Source organism: Hirundo rustica, chromosome 6 (genome assembly GCF_015227805.2).
Source record: "Hirundo rustica isolate bHirRus1 chromosome 6, bHirRus1.pri.v3, whole genome shotgun sequence".
NCBI classification, from domain to species: Eukaryota; Metazoa; Chordata; class Aves; order Passeriformes; family Hirundinidae; genus Hirundo; species Hirundo rustica.
Window position 1 is genome coordinate 4,377,532 of NC_053455.1, and position 18,273 is coordinate 4,395,804.

Here is an 18,273-nt window from a genome sequence, read left to right on the forward strand (position 1 = left end):
TGGAAATGCCGCCTCACTGAATGGGCACTTCATTTGAAGTAAATCAAGATGTTAAATTTTGAGATTTTGCTGGAAATGTCCAAGATTTGCCTCCTCCAAAAAGGCTCTACTTCTGCCAGTAAAGAGAGAGAAATAATGCAAACTTGATCCACACTTTGAACTCACCAGCTCAGAAAGACGCAAGCCTAAACCTTAGTTTATTACAAAAGATTTTATTGTAGTTATTTACACCCGTTCCTTGTTAAGTGTATAAATGTAAACATTTATTATAGATGTATTTCTCTTATCTTGCAGTTCATCCCCTGCTCAGGTTAGATGACGTTTTTTGAAGCATACAGGTGGTGAGGAAAGTTAAGCTATATTCACAGAATATACATCTGCGTGCAGGGAGAGTCCTCCAGCCCTACGCCAGCGGGATGGACACTGTCCCGTTGGCTCTGCTCCTGCTCCTCGTGTGGACGCTGGATTCCGTGATGTCCTCGGAGTGATCCTCGCTCTTCTTCTCCTTCAGGCTGTTGATGAACCTCAGGGTGATCTCGTCCCACTCCTCGGGCAGCAGCATGAGCAGGAAGCCGACGCAGATGATGATGGTGGCCCCCAGGCGCACCACGCTGAAGATCATCTTGTGCTTCAACAGGTCCACGGCTGGGAGGAGAGGGAACAACAACGGCATCACAACAGCGGCAGGGATGGATGGAGGCACCGAGAGCAGCCTGGCACAACCCTGTGACCCTCTGTGCTGCGCTCTGGGCGTGGCACTGGCCGTGGGGCTCTCAAATCTCCCTGAGCTTGGATCTGACAATGCAGTACTGGAGGTGCCACGGCTCCTCTGTCCCTCACTGCCCTGTGCAGGATCTGGGGCTCAGTCTTGGATTAAACCTCAAGATGTCCACGGTGAAGGGTCTGTGAGGGAGCTGGAGTGGCTGAGCCTGGAGAAATGCAATTTTAGGGGAGACTTTCTTGCTCTCTGCAAGAAGAGGGTGCAGCCAGGTGGGGCTCAGGCTCTGCTCCCAGGGAACAAGGGACAGGACAAAGGGAAAAGACCTCAAGCTGGGACAGATTGGATATTAGAAAAAAATTCTTCGCTGAAAGACTGGTAAGACACAGGCACAAGCTGCCCAGGGTGGAGTCACCATCCCTCAAAGTGTCCAAAAAATGAGTGGACATGGCACTTCACTTCATGGTTCAGTGAGCATGGGGATATTTGGTTGAAGGTTGGAGTCGATCACCTTGGAAGTCTCTTCCAACCTTACTGAACCTGTGATTCTGTGACTCCTGAGATGCAAGGCGCTTTATGGTAACTCTTTATCCACAAGAGGCTGCACCAGCAGTGTTCCCTCAGGCTGTAGGAACCAGGGATGGGGAGAGAGCAGCACGTGGGCCAGAGAGCTCCAGGTGCCTCCAGGCCCAGCCTCCCAGCTCCACCAGCAGCACCCACAGCACACCTGAGCCCTCAGGCATTGCTTCACAGCTGCAATCCCCTGAAACCAGGCATTTTCTGGTGCTCAAACCCCCAAGAGTGATGAGACTGAGGTGCAGAGACAGAGGCTGTTCAAGACAGGACTCTGGAGTAAATTTCCACCCAACAAATTATTTAAGCAATAAAACTGCTTTCTGAGCTCCCATGGGCTCATTTTGCCAGCAGCAGCTGTGGCACTGGTACCTGCATTTCCAGGGACACTGAGCACGGTGCCGATGGAGATCAGGATGGGGTAGGTCAGCACCACGCCAACGTTAACCAGGATATTGAAAGCTGGGGAAAAACAGAGAAAATAATACATGAAAATGGGGGAGAACACCAGAGTGAGACATTTCTCCCCCACCTTGACCCTCCAGGTACAAAACGTGATATTAACATGTGATATTAAGTATCCACAATGAGGGAGTTGTCACAAAGTGATTGATTTTTGGTTTTTATCGATATGAGCGTGAAATTAGGGGAAATTTTTCACAGGGGAAAGGGGAGGGGCTGGGTGGCCTTTCACAAACTATAATACTGAGGTTATCACATTCATGGCTTTGCACAGGCTTCCATCAGGTACAAAAGAATCTCATATTTTGTTGGTTTTGGGTTTTTTTTGTTACATGACAGCATTCCCAGAGAGCTCCAATTTCCTTGAAATATTTAAAAAACCCTTGAGGTTTGCTTAAGTTTCTTTAACCTTTCCTTGAAAGATTTAAAGCGAACTTAAGTTTTTGATCACCCAGCACCCAGTCCTGCTGCCGAGTCCCCTGCACAAGGTTGGGTTTATACACTTGGGTGACAAATTACCCCTAATTTTGGTCCCCTAGGAGCTCACAGGGCAGCTGCAGTTGTGGTTAGAGCAGCTCAAGGTGCTCACAGCAGCTCAGCTGCCAGCCTGGCCACATCTCAGGACGGGATGGGCAATGACATTCTCTCTGCTTTCATTTAATAAACATGTAGTGAGACAAAAACCTCTTCAATTATGGAATAAAAGAGACTTTACCAAAGGAAAGGATGTTGCTACACGTGGAAATTAAAATGCCTCTGGGCAGAATCCAACAGATATTTTTCTGGCAATTCTGGCTCAGAAAGAGGGAGCCTTATGTGAGCTCTGCCCAGAGCCTGCAGCACCACCAGAAATGTTCCCCAGCCCCAGGGCTGCCCTGTCAGCACACAAACATCCCCCAGGAGCTCTGACCGGGAACATGCAGCCCTTTGAAATGGGATTGACAGCAGTCAAGCTGTGCCAGATACAGGGGCATTGGTGTGGAACTACAGCAGGGATGAAAAAACGGGCAATTAGTAGAGCTGCTTCATGTTTACTCCCCGCTATTACCGTTAATTATTAATTAATGTTAATTATAATGATGCTTACATATCAATTATTAATTGTATATCAATTAATAGTAATGCTTCATGAAGTGTAATGAAAAATATGAATCATTTCTAAGGAGCACCAGGACCAGAATTAATCCGTGAGAGAGCTCTGCTGCTTAAGGAGACAGGGGGAAATTGTTTGTGCCCGAGGCTAATTTTATACAGAGTTGGAGGGCTAAAGACCTGGAAAAATAAACAAATTATTTCACACTTACCTAACCAGAGGCCAGCCACTCCACACAGGTAACCCCACGGCACAGCAGAGAAGGGGTACCAGTACTCCACTTTGGTGAAGTAGAGGATGATGGGGGTGATAGAGATGAAGATGAAGTTGAAGAAGCCCAGGGTGGACACGAAATGAGCCGCTTCCCCGAAGTTTGCACTCCCAAGAAACATTTTGAACAAAACCTGGAGAGGAGAGGAGAGGAGAGAGGAGGGGTTTAGACTCCATGCCTGTAATGGAAGCACTCCATTCCCTTGGGGAGAGCAGAGCAAAGGACAACATGCCACAGCCCAGCCTTTTTCCTACACAGGAGTCTTGCAAGGGGATCTTTGGTGGGATTTCTGCCATTTCCTGTGTTTTAGCACCATGTCTTTACCATGGGGATGGCTGAGTCTGTTTAACAAAGCTTTCCACAAAATGCCATGTGGAGCAAGTGTAGAAGAACCCAGGAAAAACCCAAAACACACCAAGAACCCAAGAACACACCATTCCTGTAATGAATGTAGAGGATTTGGGCTGAGTGTGGCAACGCTGGGATTTGGGAGGAGACTCCAGTGACTTCCACAGCATGGCCCTGCTGTGAGAGGAAAACCAGCCTGGAAGGGCTCACTCTGTGAGAACTTGTCTTCTGTGAGCCTAAATTCATGAAGTCCGAGTGACTTGTGAAGGGCCACAACACATTTATGAGTGAGACGAGCAAAGTGTAAAGCTGCAAGGGCAGCTTCTGACCCCGCCACAACTCGCTCCAAACTTCACACACGCAGCTGAAAACAAACCCAGCCACGTTCAGCCCAACCTGCTCCTGAGACACGGAATCCCTGCCTTTCCCATCCCTCACCTTCCATGGCAGCCATTTCCTCCAAGCAGAAGTGTCTCTACTGAATTGCCCATGCCAGGCTCCCACCAGGGCTCTGAGCCCAGCAGGTGCCAGGGAACTGCAGCACAGACCTGGGATGAGCTGGCCACCTTGGCTCTCCTCCCTGCTGCACATGGAAAGCCCCTTTGAAAAGTGCCGATAAGCTCTGTTGTCGTGATTAAAAAAATGATCTTAGACTCCTCGTGGCGTGGCAGTGGAGGTTTCGTTAAAGGCTCATCAAGAAAGGCCGATCTGGGTAATTGGCAGATGACAGCTAATTACCCTCACGGTAGACTTCCTGACATTGTCACAATACGAGTGACGCAGGAGTGATGAGCAGAAGAAAACATTTATTTTACAGCGACTCTCTTTGTATTTGTGTCTCTTCGACAGCCAGTGCTGATGAATTTAGGAGTGCCAACAAGCAGTTGTGACCTACCTTATACAGTGCAGATGTGGAGGCTGATCCCACGGCGTAGGCCACCCCGATAATTGAATCACCCTGGAAACCATCTGCATATGCCATCATTACAATTCCTGTGATTGCCATTATTGCTGCCACTATCTGCACAGACAAAGCAAAGCAGTGTAAAGCTGAGATCATCGCTGGGAGGGGCCTCTCACGAGCGTCATTACCCACTTGCTCTGACCCAGAGCTTTCTTGTTTTCCCTTAAATAGGAAAGATCGTGGGAGAGATGTAAAGAATAATGGAAGTGTGTGCACTGGCAGGGATGTGGATCTACAGCACTGCAAATTCTGCTGGGGCCCAGTGACAGAACATCCACCATTACATATTTTGTCAGCTAAACGTCCACTTTGGAGAGGCGACTGCAAGATCAAGGAATTTTAAGGCACCACGCTCTACTGTACAGCAAGAGAAATATTTAGCAATGCCACCAATTTGACTTGAAATGCAAACATTAGATGGCCAAACATCCTGGAAATTTAGTCCAGGGGAATAAGCCCTGTATTTTGGAATACCAGGGTACCACAGGCAGCTCTTCCAGCTGTTTTGGCTGTGCCCTAACACCTTTTTTTGGACAGACATGACCAAATTCCTTCATGAAGCCTTTACCTTTGTGCTTAGGTTTTTGGCCTCATTTGAAAATCCCAGAGAGAGCATCTAAGGAGCTACAAAGATAAAGAACAGGAATCAATAACTACACCATATCTGAAATCCTGGGTCTTGACTCCAAGAACCTTAAGGAAATGGTAGGGACCCCAAAGTGTTTTATCCTTTAAAAAACTCCCTCTCTCCACCTAATTGTCCTCAGCAGGTAAATGTGGAGTGGGAGTTTCAAAGACACTGAATACCCGACTTCCATGAAGCGTTTCCCAAGCCAGTGCACAATTCCTGAGCCAACACCAACATGACATGGGCACTTTGCCTCTTGAAAACATCGCTGAACTTCATTTAAGAAATATTTAGTTCTGGATTAACATAGGCTTCAGCCCACAGACTTCAAAGACTTCATCTTGACCCAAACATGTGCCCTCCTGTAAGACAGCCTTTCAGAAATCACAGTTTTACCAGGAGTCCCAGAAAACCACTGACACTCATCCCAAGCAGATATGAGCCAGACTGAGGCAATGAGCACAAAAAATCCCACAAAAATAATTTCAGCAGAGCCAGTCAGTAGAGCAAAACGTGGGACACACAGGACAGGGACACATGACTGACTCGGGTGAAGGTGTTCCCTCCCACACAGGGGACAATGGGGAATCCAGAATCACCTCCCAGGGCAGGGCCAATCTGTGAGACTCCAGGTAAAAATGTCAGTGCTCCTAAATCCCATGGGCATCCAGGCCAACATCTTCCCAGGAAAACTCATCTCCTGGGTGCAGCTTTCAGTCCTTGCCCTATTTCACCAGTCCTTGAGGCCCACAGGTGTCCCCTCACAAGGCAGTGGCTGTGCCAGAGCCACAAATCCCACTGCAAGTCATCATCCCGCCTCACTCACACGTAAAACACCCCAACTCCAAGGTACAAGGGCTGAAGGTATCACTGACACCTCCAAATTCACCAGGAAACGGCAGCTGAAACCCAGGATCCAAAGCCGTGCGCTGGAGTCCCCTGTGGAACCGCAGTCTCTCAGTGGTGTGATAAGATCTGGGAGGGTTTTAGCAAGAGAGGGACAGGAGGTTTCCCCCTTTTTCCTTCCCAGGATAACACATTCCAGCAGCTGGGCGATACTGGGAGACACCGCAGAAGTCCCAGCCTGGAAGCAATGCCAATTGACAGCCAGGACCCCTCAGATATCCACGGCCTCTCCTCTGAGTGCCCAGAACCTCCCCTGCCCTGCCACACTGGGTTCACCTCAGGGTGCACTTCACATCCTGCCCTGTACAGAAATTCAGGATTTCAGCTGTCTGCTGGAATATTTCCAGCAATGTGTCTGTCTCAGAAGGCAAAACAGAAGAGCCCAGTGTAGTAATGCCCTCCTTCCAAGGGCAAGGATGGAGATTTAACTCTTGGTGCCCTCACTGCTCAGTCTTTCCCTGTGTCAGTGAAAATGAGTACATCCATCATCCTCTTTCTTCTTGTCGTGAAAAACTCACTCCTAGTCTGTCTAAACCAAATTTAGAGAGGCAGATTCCTAATTTAATCAAATATTTACAAGGCCAAGCACTTTCTTCCCCCCCTGAAACAACTAAAATGATGGACACGTGTGGAGCATCAACACCTCCTGAGATGTAAATAAGACCTGAGACTGAAAACAGCAAAAACATGTTTAAATTTCATGCTCAAAGCTCCTCCTGCATGCTACAGACCAGGGCACCAGCACAGCTGACCTGTGCCTGCCTCAGATGTTGGCTTTAGAAACCTGAGCTCACATCTGCAGGCTGCTCTGCAAGGTCACAGGGAAGCAAACGTGGCTGTCAGCTCATTAAATGAGGCTTTTAATTAGTGGAAGAGCGTAGTAACTTTGGAGCCTCCTAGGTATTGAATGAAATTAGCTTCTCTTTTTTTTTCTTTTTTCTTTGTTCTCTGAAAGAGAGCAAGGCCAACCTACAGTTTATCAGAAACATTTTTTTTTTCCTATATGGAGCACGGCAGAAAAATGAGATGTAAAGAATGGTTTGGGTTGGAAGGGAACTTCAAGCCCATCCAGTTCCACCCCCCTGCCATGGGCAGGGACACCTTCCACTATCCCAGGGTGCTCCAAGCTTCTTCCAGCCTGGCACTGAACACCTTCAAGGACTGAGAAGAAACTCTCTCCAGGCTAAAGTCAACATTTTCAGGGGAGAAAAATGTCCCCAAACTACTCTGTACCTACCTAAAAAACATTGATTAAACTACACACATGAAGCCCAACCAAGGGCTTAAATATGCACACATTAAAGCAGCATGTCTAAATCTAAGGAGCACAAGGCAGCAGAACTACTCAAATATGTAAAATCTTTTAAATATCTGTGTTTCCTTTGAGCCAAACCTGTCTGGACTTCCCAAAGTGTAACACAGAGATGTTATTAATGTGAGAGAGATGTTCAGAAGTGCCCAAGCAAAGGTTGGGGTGCAGGCAGGGGTGATTCTGTGTGTCCTTGCCCAGGGCAGGAGGTACTTCAAGGTGCCTGAGCTCCACCTGCACTACTTTTACAGGTAAATAGAACCAGAGAACTGTTAGGGTTGGAGAAGAACTCAGTGAGTCCAACCCTTCACCCTCCACCACTAAACTGTGTCCCCAAGCACCACATCTAACAGTTTTCTGAACACTTCCAGGAATGGTGACTCCACCATTTCCCTGGGCAGCCTGTTCCAGTACCCTACCACCCTTTCTGCAAAGAAATCTTTCCTAATATCCAACCTCCTATAAACCTCCTCTGGTGTTTTTCTCTCTCAGGTGGGTGCTGCAGCCTCACCACCGATGCCACGTGGCTCTCCCTGCAGAGCACACACTCTGGGTGCCTCAAACACAGCCACAGCAGCTGAAACTTTGTGTGCAGCCCTTCTGCAGTCATTCAGTGCTCCCAGGGGTGGGATTGTGCCATTCCACAGGGCGGCCAGCCAGCCAGGCTTGCCTTTAGACGTGCTGTGTAAAAATGCAGCCCTGCAGCCTGGCTGGCAGCTGCTTTCAGGTGTGCAGGAAGGGTGCCAGCGCATCAGAGGGATGTCACGCAGCTCCCACATGCCCATGGGCATCCATGGGCAGTTTGGGGACTGCTGCAGTCACACTGGGCAGACAGGGAGCTGGGAATGTGCTGCAGAGACACTGCTGTCCCAGGCACTGGAGTGTCCCCACCTTGATGTAACTCGGATGTGCCCGATGGCCCCGGAGCTCTGGAAGAGCTGCTGGGAACTGAGCTCCTTGGAAAAGCTGTCTGAGTTCCTGGCTGCAGAGTTTTTCCACAAAAGCATGGCTCAGGGTATAGGATTAAACCTTTATTTCTTTTCATGTCCTCGCTGCCCAAATAACCCAATTCCTGCTGCTCTCCGAGGGGCTGTGGGAGAGGGCAGCTGAGGCTTTGAGAGCACAAAAAGCTGGGTCTGTGCTGCTCTGTCGTATTTTAGCTCTCAAACACTCTCCTGCGTGGTTATTAACATCATTAAGTGTTATTCTTGTCAGGAGAGCAGCTGGAAAACGCTGTGAATTACCTCTCCAGCAATGGGCAGCCAGGCTCTGCCAGTGAGCAGCGAAATCCAGGTTATATGCAGGGTTTGCTGCTCACTTTTCTCTCCAGCTTTCTCCTGTGTGAGCCTCATGGTGTTTACAGCATTCCTACTAATGCATATTTATAGCAACCTCTTTTTTAGTCAGTGAAAAATAAATAATAACTGTAAATAGCTTTTATTTCTAGGTTTCTTTAACAGAGCAGGCTAGGAGAACACAAGAGCTATGCTTGCTCTTCCAGATAGATGTTGCTTTGAGATGAAAATTAGCTTAAAGGGTACAAAATGTTCAATTTCTTCAGATGATCAAGGGCCAGAGGGGGGTAGTTACTGCTCCTGTTATTTCTGGAGAGAACTCAGGGTTTTCCACCTGAAATATTAACTATATTATTAACATTATTATTAATAATAGAATATAATAGCAAAATTGTTATTATTGTTGTTATTATTATTATTATTATTATTATTATTAAAAAAGCTGCTGTGCCCATTTTCAAAAAACAAACTGACTTGGATGAGTGTCCTGATCCATCACACTTTCCATGGAACTTAAGTCCAGCTGCTGCTGGTCCCTCCTGGTCACAGCCACCACACCTGGCCCCAACCAGAACCTAATGAAGTTCAAGGTTTTCAATAAGTCAGTCAGGATTGTGCCCAACATGACCTTGAGCCATTTCAGAGGGGAATCTGCATCAATGAATTAGCAGAAATCCTCACTGCTCCTCATCCAAGGCGTGAAGCCAACAATTTAAATTGCATGTTTAAATTTAAATTACTGCATGTTGGGAGATGTGTGTATGGAAAATTGCATTAAAATTTGCTTTCCCCATATCCAGGGGCACATCGGTTTGTTCGAGTTCTATTTCAAATTTTTGCAGGGTCCATTTTATAGCCAGTGAGTCCTGTAATACTTCAGTGCAAAATGAGAGAGCTGTGTTAATTTTAAAGCAATTTTGGCACATGCACATGTAAATGTGTGTGTGAGAAGTGATATGGCAGCGCAAGAAAAATACATCACACATCCGAAAACATCTGTCTATCCAAACAAGGAATAAATCTGCTTTGGTTAGAACCTAAGCATTCATCACTAAGTTTAAAATAAAATTAACTGAACTGCAGCACAAGAAGCCAAGACAGAATAGGTTTACATGAAACTGCAAGTTCTCCTATTGTAATTCATCAAGTTACACTTGGCTGTAATAGCTCCTTGAAATTCCCACACTGAAGTTCTGAGGTCTCTAACTGATCCTGAGGCAGGCTGCGTCATAAAACTAAATGAGAAAGGTTTCCATGGTGTGTCCACGCCCCAGTGCAGCAGCGCTGTGGCAGCACCATGGCTGATGGCTTTGAGTGCAATTATGAAAACATGAGAGAGTGGAAAAGGAGGCACGTTCATTACCCTTGCTCCCATGAACCTGTCTTTGAGCACAATCCAAGAAAGCAAGAAGACAAAAGCTTTGTTACAACAGAACAGGGCAGAGACGTCTGTGGCTGTGAGCTTCTTTAAAGCCAGTAAATACAGGTAGTTAGTCAAAGTCCACAGAATAGAAAAGGGAGCAGTCCTTTTAAGAAAGAGTTTCAGCGTCAGACCGTCTTCACCAAAAATCCGACTGCATTCCCTACGGAAAGAAAAGAGTTTCAGTCTCAGCCAGGGTTTTCCTTAGCATTCACTCCAGCACAACAAACATTCATTAGGCTTTTAGTGTGCTTTTCCTAACTACTCCACACGCCCAAGAGAATCCATTTTTTAATTCACACAGGGAAAACAACCCACAATCTTCTTATAACAGCAATTTCGCAAGAAGAAAAGACGTAACTTACCTGAAATAATCACACTCTGTGCAACAATAATCCCAGGGACCCACACACAGGAATGAAGGTTATCTGTAATGTTCCGACAGCTCCCAGACTCTGCCTTCAAGGCCATGAGCACAGGGAATTAGAATCACCATTTTTTCTCTGCATCTTGCCAATTTTCTTTTTTTTTTTTTTTGCATTGCTCCAAGCCTCCTTTTCATTCTTACTGAAATATAATATATTTTTATGTGTGGCCAAGGAAGCTTTAAGATATGCCTAAAGATGCTCACAAAGATTGCCAGACACATCAGCGTGGTGGGGATGAGAGCCACCAGGCAGCGGGAGTGAGCCGGGCAAACAGGAGTGTGAGAGAAGGAAGGGAAAGGGAGGAAAAGGTATTTAACAGTTTCATTTTATGGTACAGTGAAAACCTGTGTTTTCTAGGAGACGTTTCCTCGAGGATCAAATGGCAAACAAACCCCCCCAGCTTCCCAAACACTGCGTCACACACAACTCAAGTGAGCTGTTCGCTTCTGAGGATTTCAGGAATCTCTGCCTTTCCCAGACTGGGAAGGATGTTTTTTAGTAATTCCACTGTCTGCACTCTTGGTTGAAGGTATTCATGAAGATGTTCCCTGTGTGCTTCACTCCTCGGCATGGCAGGCACCCTGACACTGCTTAAAAAAGGGGAGGTCCCACAGGTGACCCCAAAAAGCAGGGGAGTGAACCAAAGCACACCCAACCTGCAGCACATCCATACTTTTCCTAAGGAAAGGGACATGGAGGGAATAATCCAAATGCCCTGAGGCTCTGGGGCTCCACAGTGCTCACAGCCAACCATGGCTGTGTTTGGAAGATTGCTGAAACACTCATTATGTGGAACTAATTAGCAACTTCAAAGATCACACTGCAATGTGATGTCAAAAATGTTTGTTATTTGGGGGTGGTGGGGGTGGTCTGATAATTATCCTGATTTGGAAGACGAAATTGTGTACAAGGCCCCTTAACCATTTTTTACCAATTCCTGGGAATTCTGCTGTTAAAGACATTGCAGGTTTTTTTTTACTCTTAAGATTCGAAACCATCACTCTCATTTTGAGGAAAGTAGAAAAACAACATCTATCTAGTAACTGAGATCAACTACATCTTAACCTGACTGGTTTTATGGTTCTGCTTAATAACCACTCGTTTCCTGAGGCCACTAAGACAATCTGTACAAACCAGCCATTTCTGGTAATAATAATTCCATTCCCAAACACTGTGTAACAAGTTAACACTCGGGCTGCTAATTATCTCCTTCACTCTAGTTGACCTCAATGCTCTAAGGAGTCCTGTTCACCAAAGATCAGGATAAAAAGGCTTAAAATATAAAAAAGAATGGCCACTGGTGTGCGTTATTTAGCTGAGATGCAAAGCAAACACTTGGTGAAGTGAATAAATTAATGCCAAACTTTGATTGCAGGCTTTTGTAACTCTGATTTCAACAGGAGTTAGAGGTGAGAAGGGACTCACTGGCAGCACTTCAGTGCTCCTTGACATGCAGATATAAAAGAATGCCTCCCCTTGAGAGTCAGGTGGGTGCAGAGGGTGATTCTGGGCTCAAACTCCGTCTCACCTCAAGACAGGTGGGTGCAGTGTGGCTGTGTCACCATTCCATGACACCACAGCCAGGGCGCTCCATGTCCTGGCAGGAACAGACCTGCACTGTGAACTCCACACCGGTGTGCTGGGAATTCTGCCATCACTGCTGGGGCACGACTGGATCTCTGTAAATTCAGCCAGCCTCAGGAGCTGTTGGGATCTTAGAGGAAAGGAGCCTGTGCTGTGTTAAAACCAGGCAGAAAGGTGCCTGGGCTGCCTCCAGAAATGCAGGGCACAGCTGGACTCAGATGCCGGAACGGGACAGGTTTTGTTGTCCTGCAGATCTCCGGGATGTCTGCACACAGACAAACCCAGAGCACAGTCAGGAGGATGGATCCAAGTGCCCTGACAGGGTGAATCCTCAGAGGAGGAAGGCTCAGTGGTTATTACATTATTCTGGGTCTGTGAGTTGGGAGAGGCAGTTGTGGCTGCCCCAGCAATGTCACTTATCTCTGAGTTCCCAGGAGCAGTGGGAGGGATGAGCAGAGATGCACAGCCAGGAAAAGAATCTGGAAATGCTTCACAGGCCCCAGGCAATGTGCTGCTTGAGCAGGTGGGAGGGTCTCCACCACACACAGCAGTGGCCAGACAAAACAGGGGCTGGTGGCTCCTCAACTCTCAGTGAAGAAAAAACAGCAAAGTCTCTGACAGGGTCGTGCTGAGTGAGGCAGAGACTTGATGAATTCAGCCCTGTGCTTAGGAGAGCTCCATGAATAATGCTCAGTCAATGAGGAAATAGGGAGAGTACTTTATTTTCCCAGTCAGATTGCCTGAGGCTTAGTGAGGGCTGGTGGCTCAGTGGTTAACTCAGCCTCTTTGACATGCAACTAAAATTAAACTTCCAGGAGTCATCAGACATGACAGTGATTAAAACCTCGGGCTCAGGAGAGAGGGCTCCCTGGAACCCTCCCCACACAAATAAAGCTGCAGGCTGCTGACTTAGAGGCACAGACACATCTAAGGGCAGCTGACCCTGAAACCACCATGACACAAACTGTTTCCAAATGCACAAGAGGTCTATTTAAAACCTGCCCTCTAACACAAATACCTCTTTTTACTTGCAGGTAGCCCTCAACCATCAGCTCTGGGCAGCGTGCCAGGCTCTCAGGAATTACAGCACCTCAGGCAGCTGTGCAGCTTTGCCTTTGACACCCACTAAATAGCTCGTGTGCCCTCTCAGTTATTCTGATGCCAGGCCCTGCACAGGAATGGGTTTGTTCCCTCCTGACACACAGCTGTCTCCGGAGTGAAATCCAGCAGCTGGTTTTAAGCAGCTCACAGCAAACAGGCAGAGACCTGGGGTACAGGAACAGAGAGAATGCAGTGACATCACCTGGATTAGAACTTGGCAAGGCCACAGTGACATTCGGGCAGCAAATAACACAGCAGCACCTCCTGTGGGCAGAGATTCAGGGCTTCTGCCTAAATGATGGCAGCTGCAGCAATAAAATACCTCCCAGCTCCTCCTGCTGAGTTGTGTTCCCAGCACTGGCTGAATCCAAACTGGCAGAAAGGGCCTGACCAGCTCTCCTTGTCTGGTGGAGAGCTGCAGCAAAAGGAAAGGGAATTCTGCATGAAGCTCTCACGTGAGCAGTGCCTGGCTCGGGGGGCAGCACCAAGGAATGCTGTGTCCAGCAGGAATGGTCCATGGGGAGCCCAGCTTTGTGCTGATGGTGTTCCTCATGCTTCCCATGAAAAGCCCTCTGCAGAGCAGGGCTGGATTTGCAGTGCCATTCCACAGGGGGCTGAGGGAGCTGGACTCAGCTGCTGCTGCTGCAGGGAGAGGTTTGTGGGTGAGAAACCTGCAGTGACAGGTTTCATACACAAATACCAGCTACTTATGGCTCAGCCTGCGCTTCAAGCGATGCTCACTTCTCGTGATCTAAGAAATCCAACTCTTCCCAGTGTGTTTTGTTTCATTAAACCTGCACCTACCAATGCTTTCCCTGGCCAGTGCCCCAAGGCTGGGAAGAGCCTGCAGCACCAATCTCAGCTCTTACACCTGGCAGGAAGCTGCTCAGTGCCACAGTGTTTGTCCTTGAGAAGCCAAGGCTCCAGATGGGGAGGCAAAATGTACTGACATTGGAAATTTCACCTGCCTATTCCACTCCACAACTGCATCAGGCTACTAAGTCAAGTCTGTGCAGTGTCTTCTGCTGTGGTAAACGCTCGGCAGGGTTAGATTTCCTATTTCTGAGCTTCCTGGAGTTCAGCTCATGTCATCCAGTACTAATGGAAGGAGTTTCAAGCTCTTTATGAGGGACACAGCTTTTATTTACAATACTGAGGGGATACCGAGGGCTGTCTTCTGCCTCAAGACAACTGAGACACTTCACCTAAATGCAGCAGTGAGTCCACAACTATGAGTTATTTTCTCAGACCACAAGATTGGATCTCTAAGGTGAAGTGTGAAAGGTAAGAAACACAAAATTTATAATTTCAAATATGATAACAATAGAATGCTAGAGTGGTTTGAGTTGGAAGAGACCTTAAAGCCCATCCAATTTCAACCCCCTGCCATGGGTAGGGACATCTTCCACTATCCCAAGTTGCTCCAAGCCTTGTCCAGCCTGGCCTTGGACACTTGCAGGGATGCAGGGGCAACAACAGCTTCTCTGGGCAACCTGTGCCAGGGCCTCAACCCCCTCACAGTCAGGAATTTATTTTCAATATTTAATCTAAACCTGCCCTATCTCAGTCTGAAGCCATTCCCCTTCCATGTCCTTGTCGAGAATCCGTCTCTCTAGCAGCTCCTTTAGCTACTGAGCAGCCTAAACTTTCCAGAAAGCCAATCTGAAGTTGGGGATTGAGACTCCTGTCCTTCCAAGTGGGATTCATTAACGGAGCAGTGGCTCTCTGCAGCTTTGCCAGCCTGGGGCAGCACTCTGCAAGTCACTCCCAGGATCACTGATCTCTGCCAAGATGTGACAGACATTGTTTGTTCAGATCCACTGGGAATTTCTGCTGGACAAAATGTCTGATGTCTTTAAAGCTCCTGGAGAGTAACTACATCCTCCAGAAACATAAAGATAAATCACCTCTGGTCTCTGAGGAAAGCCTGGAACTGCTGCCAATGGGTTTACTGACAAGAATTAGCTACCGCACAAGAATAAAACAGGCAAATGAAGCAGCAAGAAGTCTTACAAAATGCAATAAAAAGCCTTGTAACAGGAACAATATTAAGAATGCACATCAAGAAATTACACAAACAATCAGCGCAGGTTTGAAAACATCCCTGCTCTGGGAAGGAGGCTGGGTGAAATGACCTCCAAGATCCTGCCCAAATGAAACCTGTCTACAAGCTGAAACTACAAATTTTCAATCCCTCAAGTCACCAAAAAATTGAGAGCACATCCTGAGGAGATGCCCATCCCATATCCAAACTGTAAGAGTTTGGATAGTCAAGTTGTAGCACAGACCAAATATCTGCTCCCCCTGATGAAATCATTATTTACCAGCAGTTACTTCCTCCTTGGGATGTGAGTTCCTGACATATCTGGAATAAGAAATACTCTGGGAAGATTCCCATCAGCTCTAACATTGGGTCTACACATTCACTGCCCCACTGCAGAAATTCCTGTGGCATTTGAGACAGTGTCCTCAACTTCAAAAGCTGAATTCTTAACAGCTGGGGAAATATATCAACTATTTAAGCACAGGCATCTTTTTTATGCATTGCCCCAAAATTTTGCTCTGACAGAGATATAATCAATGAACCAACCGCAGGGGATTTATCTGCAGGGATATTTCTTCTCACCTGCTTCCTGATCTGCTGTGCAATTGTTATTACTTCGCCCCACGAGCAGAAGCCAAGCTGACACTGTGAACGTTCTCACAAACACTCCAGCAGAAATCTGAATGAAGCGTCATTAACAAAGCACCAGGGTTTGCAGAGAAGCACTTAATTAAGTGCAACTGCTCAATTTCAGTCACGCTGATTTGACAGCAATGATAATTTAGGGCCAAATTACATCCCAGATCCTGGCAAAAAGCAGCTGAGGGAAGAGTTTGGCCCTGCTGCATCCCAGCCTGACAATCACAAATGGGATTCCCTGGGTAATTCCTGGTGGAACAGACAATTCTGCTGGAGTCAGGCACGTTGTTTTCCAAACAAGCCTGCACTGGAACAACAGAATTGTGCCCCGGCTCAAAAGGACCCTGTGAATCTCCTCTCTCCCTGGGCAAGGTGGGGTATCTCCTGGCGAGCTGAGTTTTGTCCTGTCCTTTAAAGCAGCTCCCAGGTCACTGTCAGATCAGAGGAATAATAAAGGTGGAGGAGGAACTGTGAAATCAGTTGTCACAGAATGTGAGGTACTTCCAAGCCCTGGAGACAGATTAGATGTGCTTTTCTTCAGAACTGGCTAAGGTGAAGCTAAGCTGCAGCACCGGTGGTTGGACTGGATGATTTTTTTGGGCTTCCCCTTGACCTTGTATTTCTCTGATTTCTCAGGGGCTGCTGAAAAGGGATTTATAAAAAATTCCAGCAGGAGGAAAGGGCAGTTTGCATCCTGCTGTACTTGCAAAGCACAGACAGCAAGCCATGGTCTTCCACGTGGAAACCACCTCCTCAGCTCTGAGTATCTTTCCTCTCAGCAAGGACTTGGTTTGGTTGTACCCAACGCTGCTATTCGATCATAAAAGGACCAGGACAGGTTAATCAATGGCCTGATCCAGGCAAGAACACAAAATATAGAGATATTAGACAGCCTAACAGCAAGATTATGAGCAGATTATTGGCCTTTTCAACTCATTAAAAAAGCCCTTTAACAATCAAGTATCCATTTATGCAGCAGACATCACTCATCTGTCAGCCTCCTGCGAGCTATTTATGAATGAGGTTTTCTGCAGCGTGACCTTTACTCTGCCTCCTGACACCACTGGTGGAACTGAGCACAGCAGTGATCTCAGCCCTCAGGAATTAGATTTTTTTAAAGGGATACTGCCACAGTAAAGCCTACCTGAATTTTTTGATTGGAGATTGCTTTTCCTGCGCAGTTGCAAGGTGCCCGGAATAATAAATGGGAAAAATCATAATGTTCCAGTTTGTTGAGAACCAAGTCATGAAAAAGGGACAGTCAAAGGTCTCAAAAGTGATTTTGACAAACTGTGTGGTCCCAACCCAGGAGGAAGAGACTGACAAAATGATCAGGAATCTCCAGATTAGCTTGAGAAATGTGGATGTGCAAGACTGGCATCGTGTCTGTCCTTCAGCTTCTTGGCTGCTGCTCTCTGTGTGCGTTTGTGTTCCTTCTTCTCCTGAAAAAGAAAAAAATAAAGGAAGAACAGATAAAGAGTTGTACATGTAATGAATGCATACAAAATAATTCTTGGCAAAACCTCCCCTTCTGCTCCAAGTCACAAATCATCTTCTCCCTATAACTCCTCTATGTTCCATAAACACTGAAATCCTGCACAGAAGTGTTTTAATAATACCATCTCGGTCACTTCAAGGAGGCAGAACCAAACACAAACATGACACTGAGGGCTGGGGTAACAGCATTGCAAATAAACTGTTGCCACTCCTTGCTTTATCAGCCCTTCATTCCCTCTGCCAGTAAACCTCCAGAATAAAAACACATCCCTTGGAACCAACAACATTAGAGAGGCAATTACTGTGCATGTGTGCAACAGAAGAGCTCTCTGAGCCTGTAGGTCTGGAGACAGGAACAAGTTCTTATTCCTCACCACTGTAATTCCAGAATTGCTCCTTTTATTTGCAAGTTGGGGTGGGGAAGAAAGAAACAGTTTGGTTTTATGTACCCAAGCAGAGAAAGGTTTTTTGCAGTCAGGTTGGTGTACTTATATTTTTTGAAGTTAACAAAGGAAACTGGACAAAAGTGAAGCTTGGCCTGCCTGGAAATAAACCTCTGCACATAAACAAGGAGCAACCGGAGAGTTGGCATTTCCCATTTTAGCACAGGGGTTTTCAGACCTAAGTGCACATTTCTTAACACAAGTGAGGAGAATTTAACCTCACTGACTGGTGACTTGCTCTCCGGACAGATCTCCCAGAGATGCAACCCATGATCCCTGTTTTGGTTCCCTAGATCCCAGCTGAAAACAAGGAGCACTAACACTGCTATCCCAGGAGCTCACGGCACAGCACTAAGCTCCAACCATTTACCTTGTTTGACCACATCACACCAGTTTGGTAGGAGAAATGGGAAAACCTTCTAAAAATCACGGCCTGAAGCTATTCTTAACTACTCTCATCAATTATCAGCCACATTGCTACATGATGTGATGTACAGAAGAAACAATATGATTTTGAGAGAAGTTATAGATGCACTGAGTGAGAGCATAT

The 18,273-nt window shown here is 46.8% G+C and overlaps 1 protein-coding gene across 7 annotated transcripts in view; it reads right to left on the reverse strand.

The window, feature by feature from the left end:
• Window positions 1-217: 217 nt before the first annotated feature.
• Window positions 218-18,273, reverse strand: part of SLC35F4 (solute carrier family 35 member F4) — a 110,787-nt gene continuing 92,731 nt past the window's right edge. For 3 of the 7 annotated variants that reach the window (XM_040068674.2, XM_040068672.2, XM_040068673.2), the window contains 6 exons: window positions 16,928-17,225; window positions 9,931-10,150; window positions 4,361-4,486; window positions 3,058-3,250; window positions 1,664-1,753; window positions 218-645 (listed from right to left, as the gene is read on the reverse strand). In XM_040068674.2, coding sequence (XP_039924608.1) covers window positions 404-645; window positions 1,664-1,753; window positions 3,058-3,250; window positions 4,361-4,486; window positions 9,931-10,150; window positions 16,928-17,225 — 1,169 coding nt within the window. In that variant the 3' untranslated portion in view covers window positions 218-403. Of the gene's footprint in view, window positions 646-1,663; window positions 1,754-3,057; window positions 3,251-4,360; window positions 4,487-4,997; window positions 5,692-9,930; window positions 10,151-10,352; window positions 10,483-16,927; window positions 17,226-18,273 lie in introns of those variants that run through there. The other 4 variants (XM_040068677.2, XM_040068679.2, XM_040068678.2 and 1 more) reach the window with 4 other exon arrangements.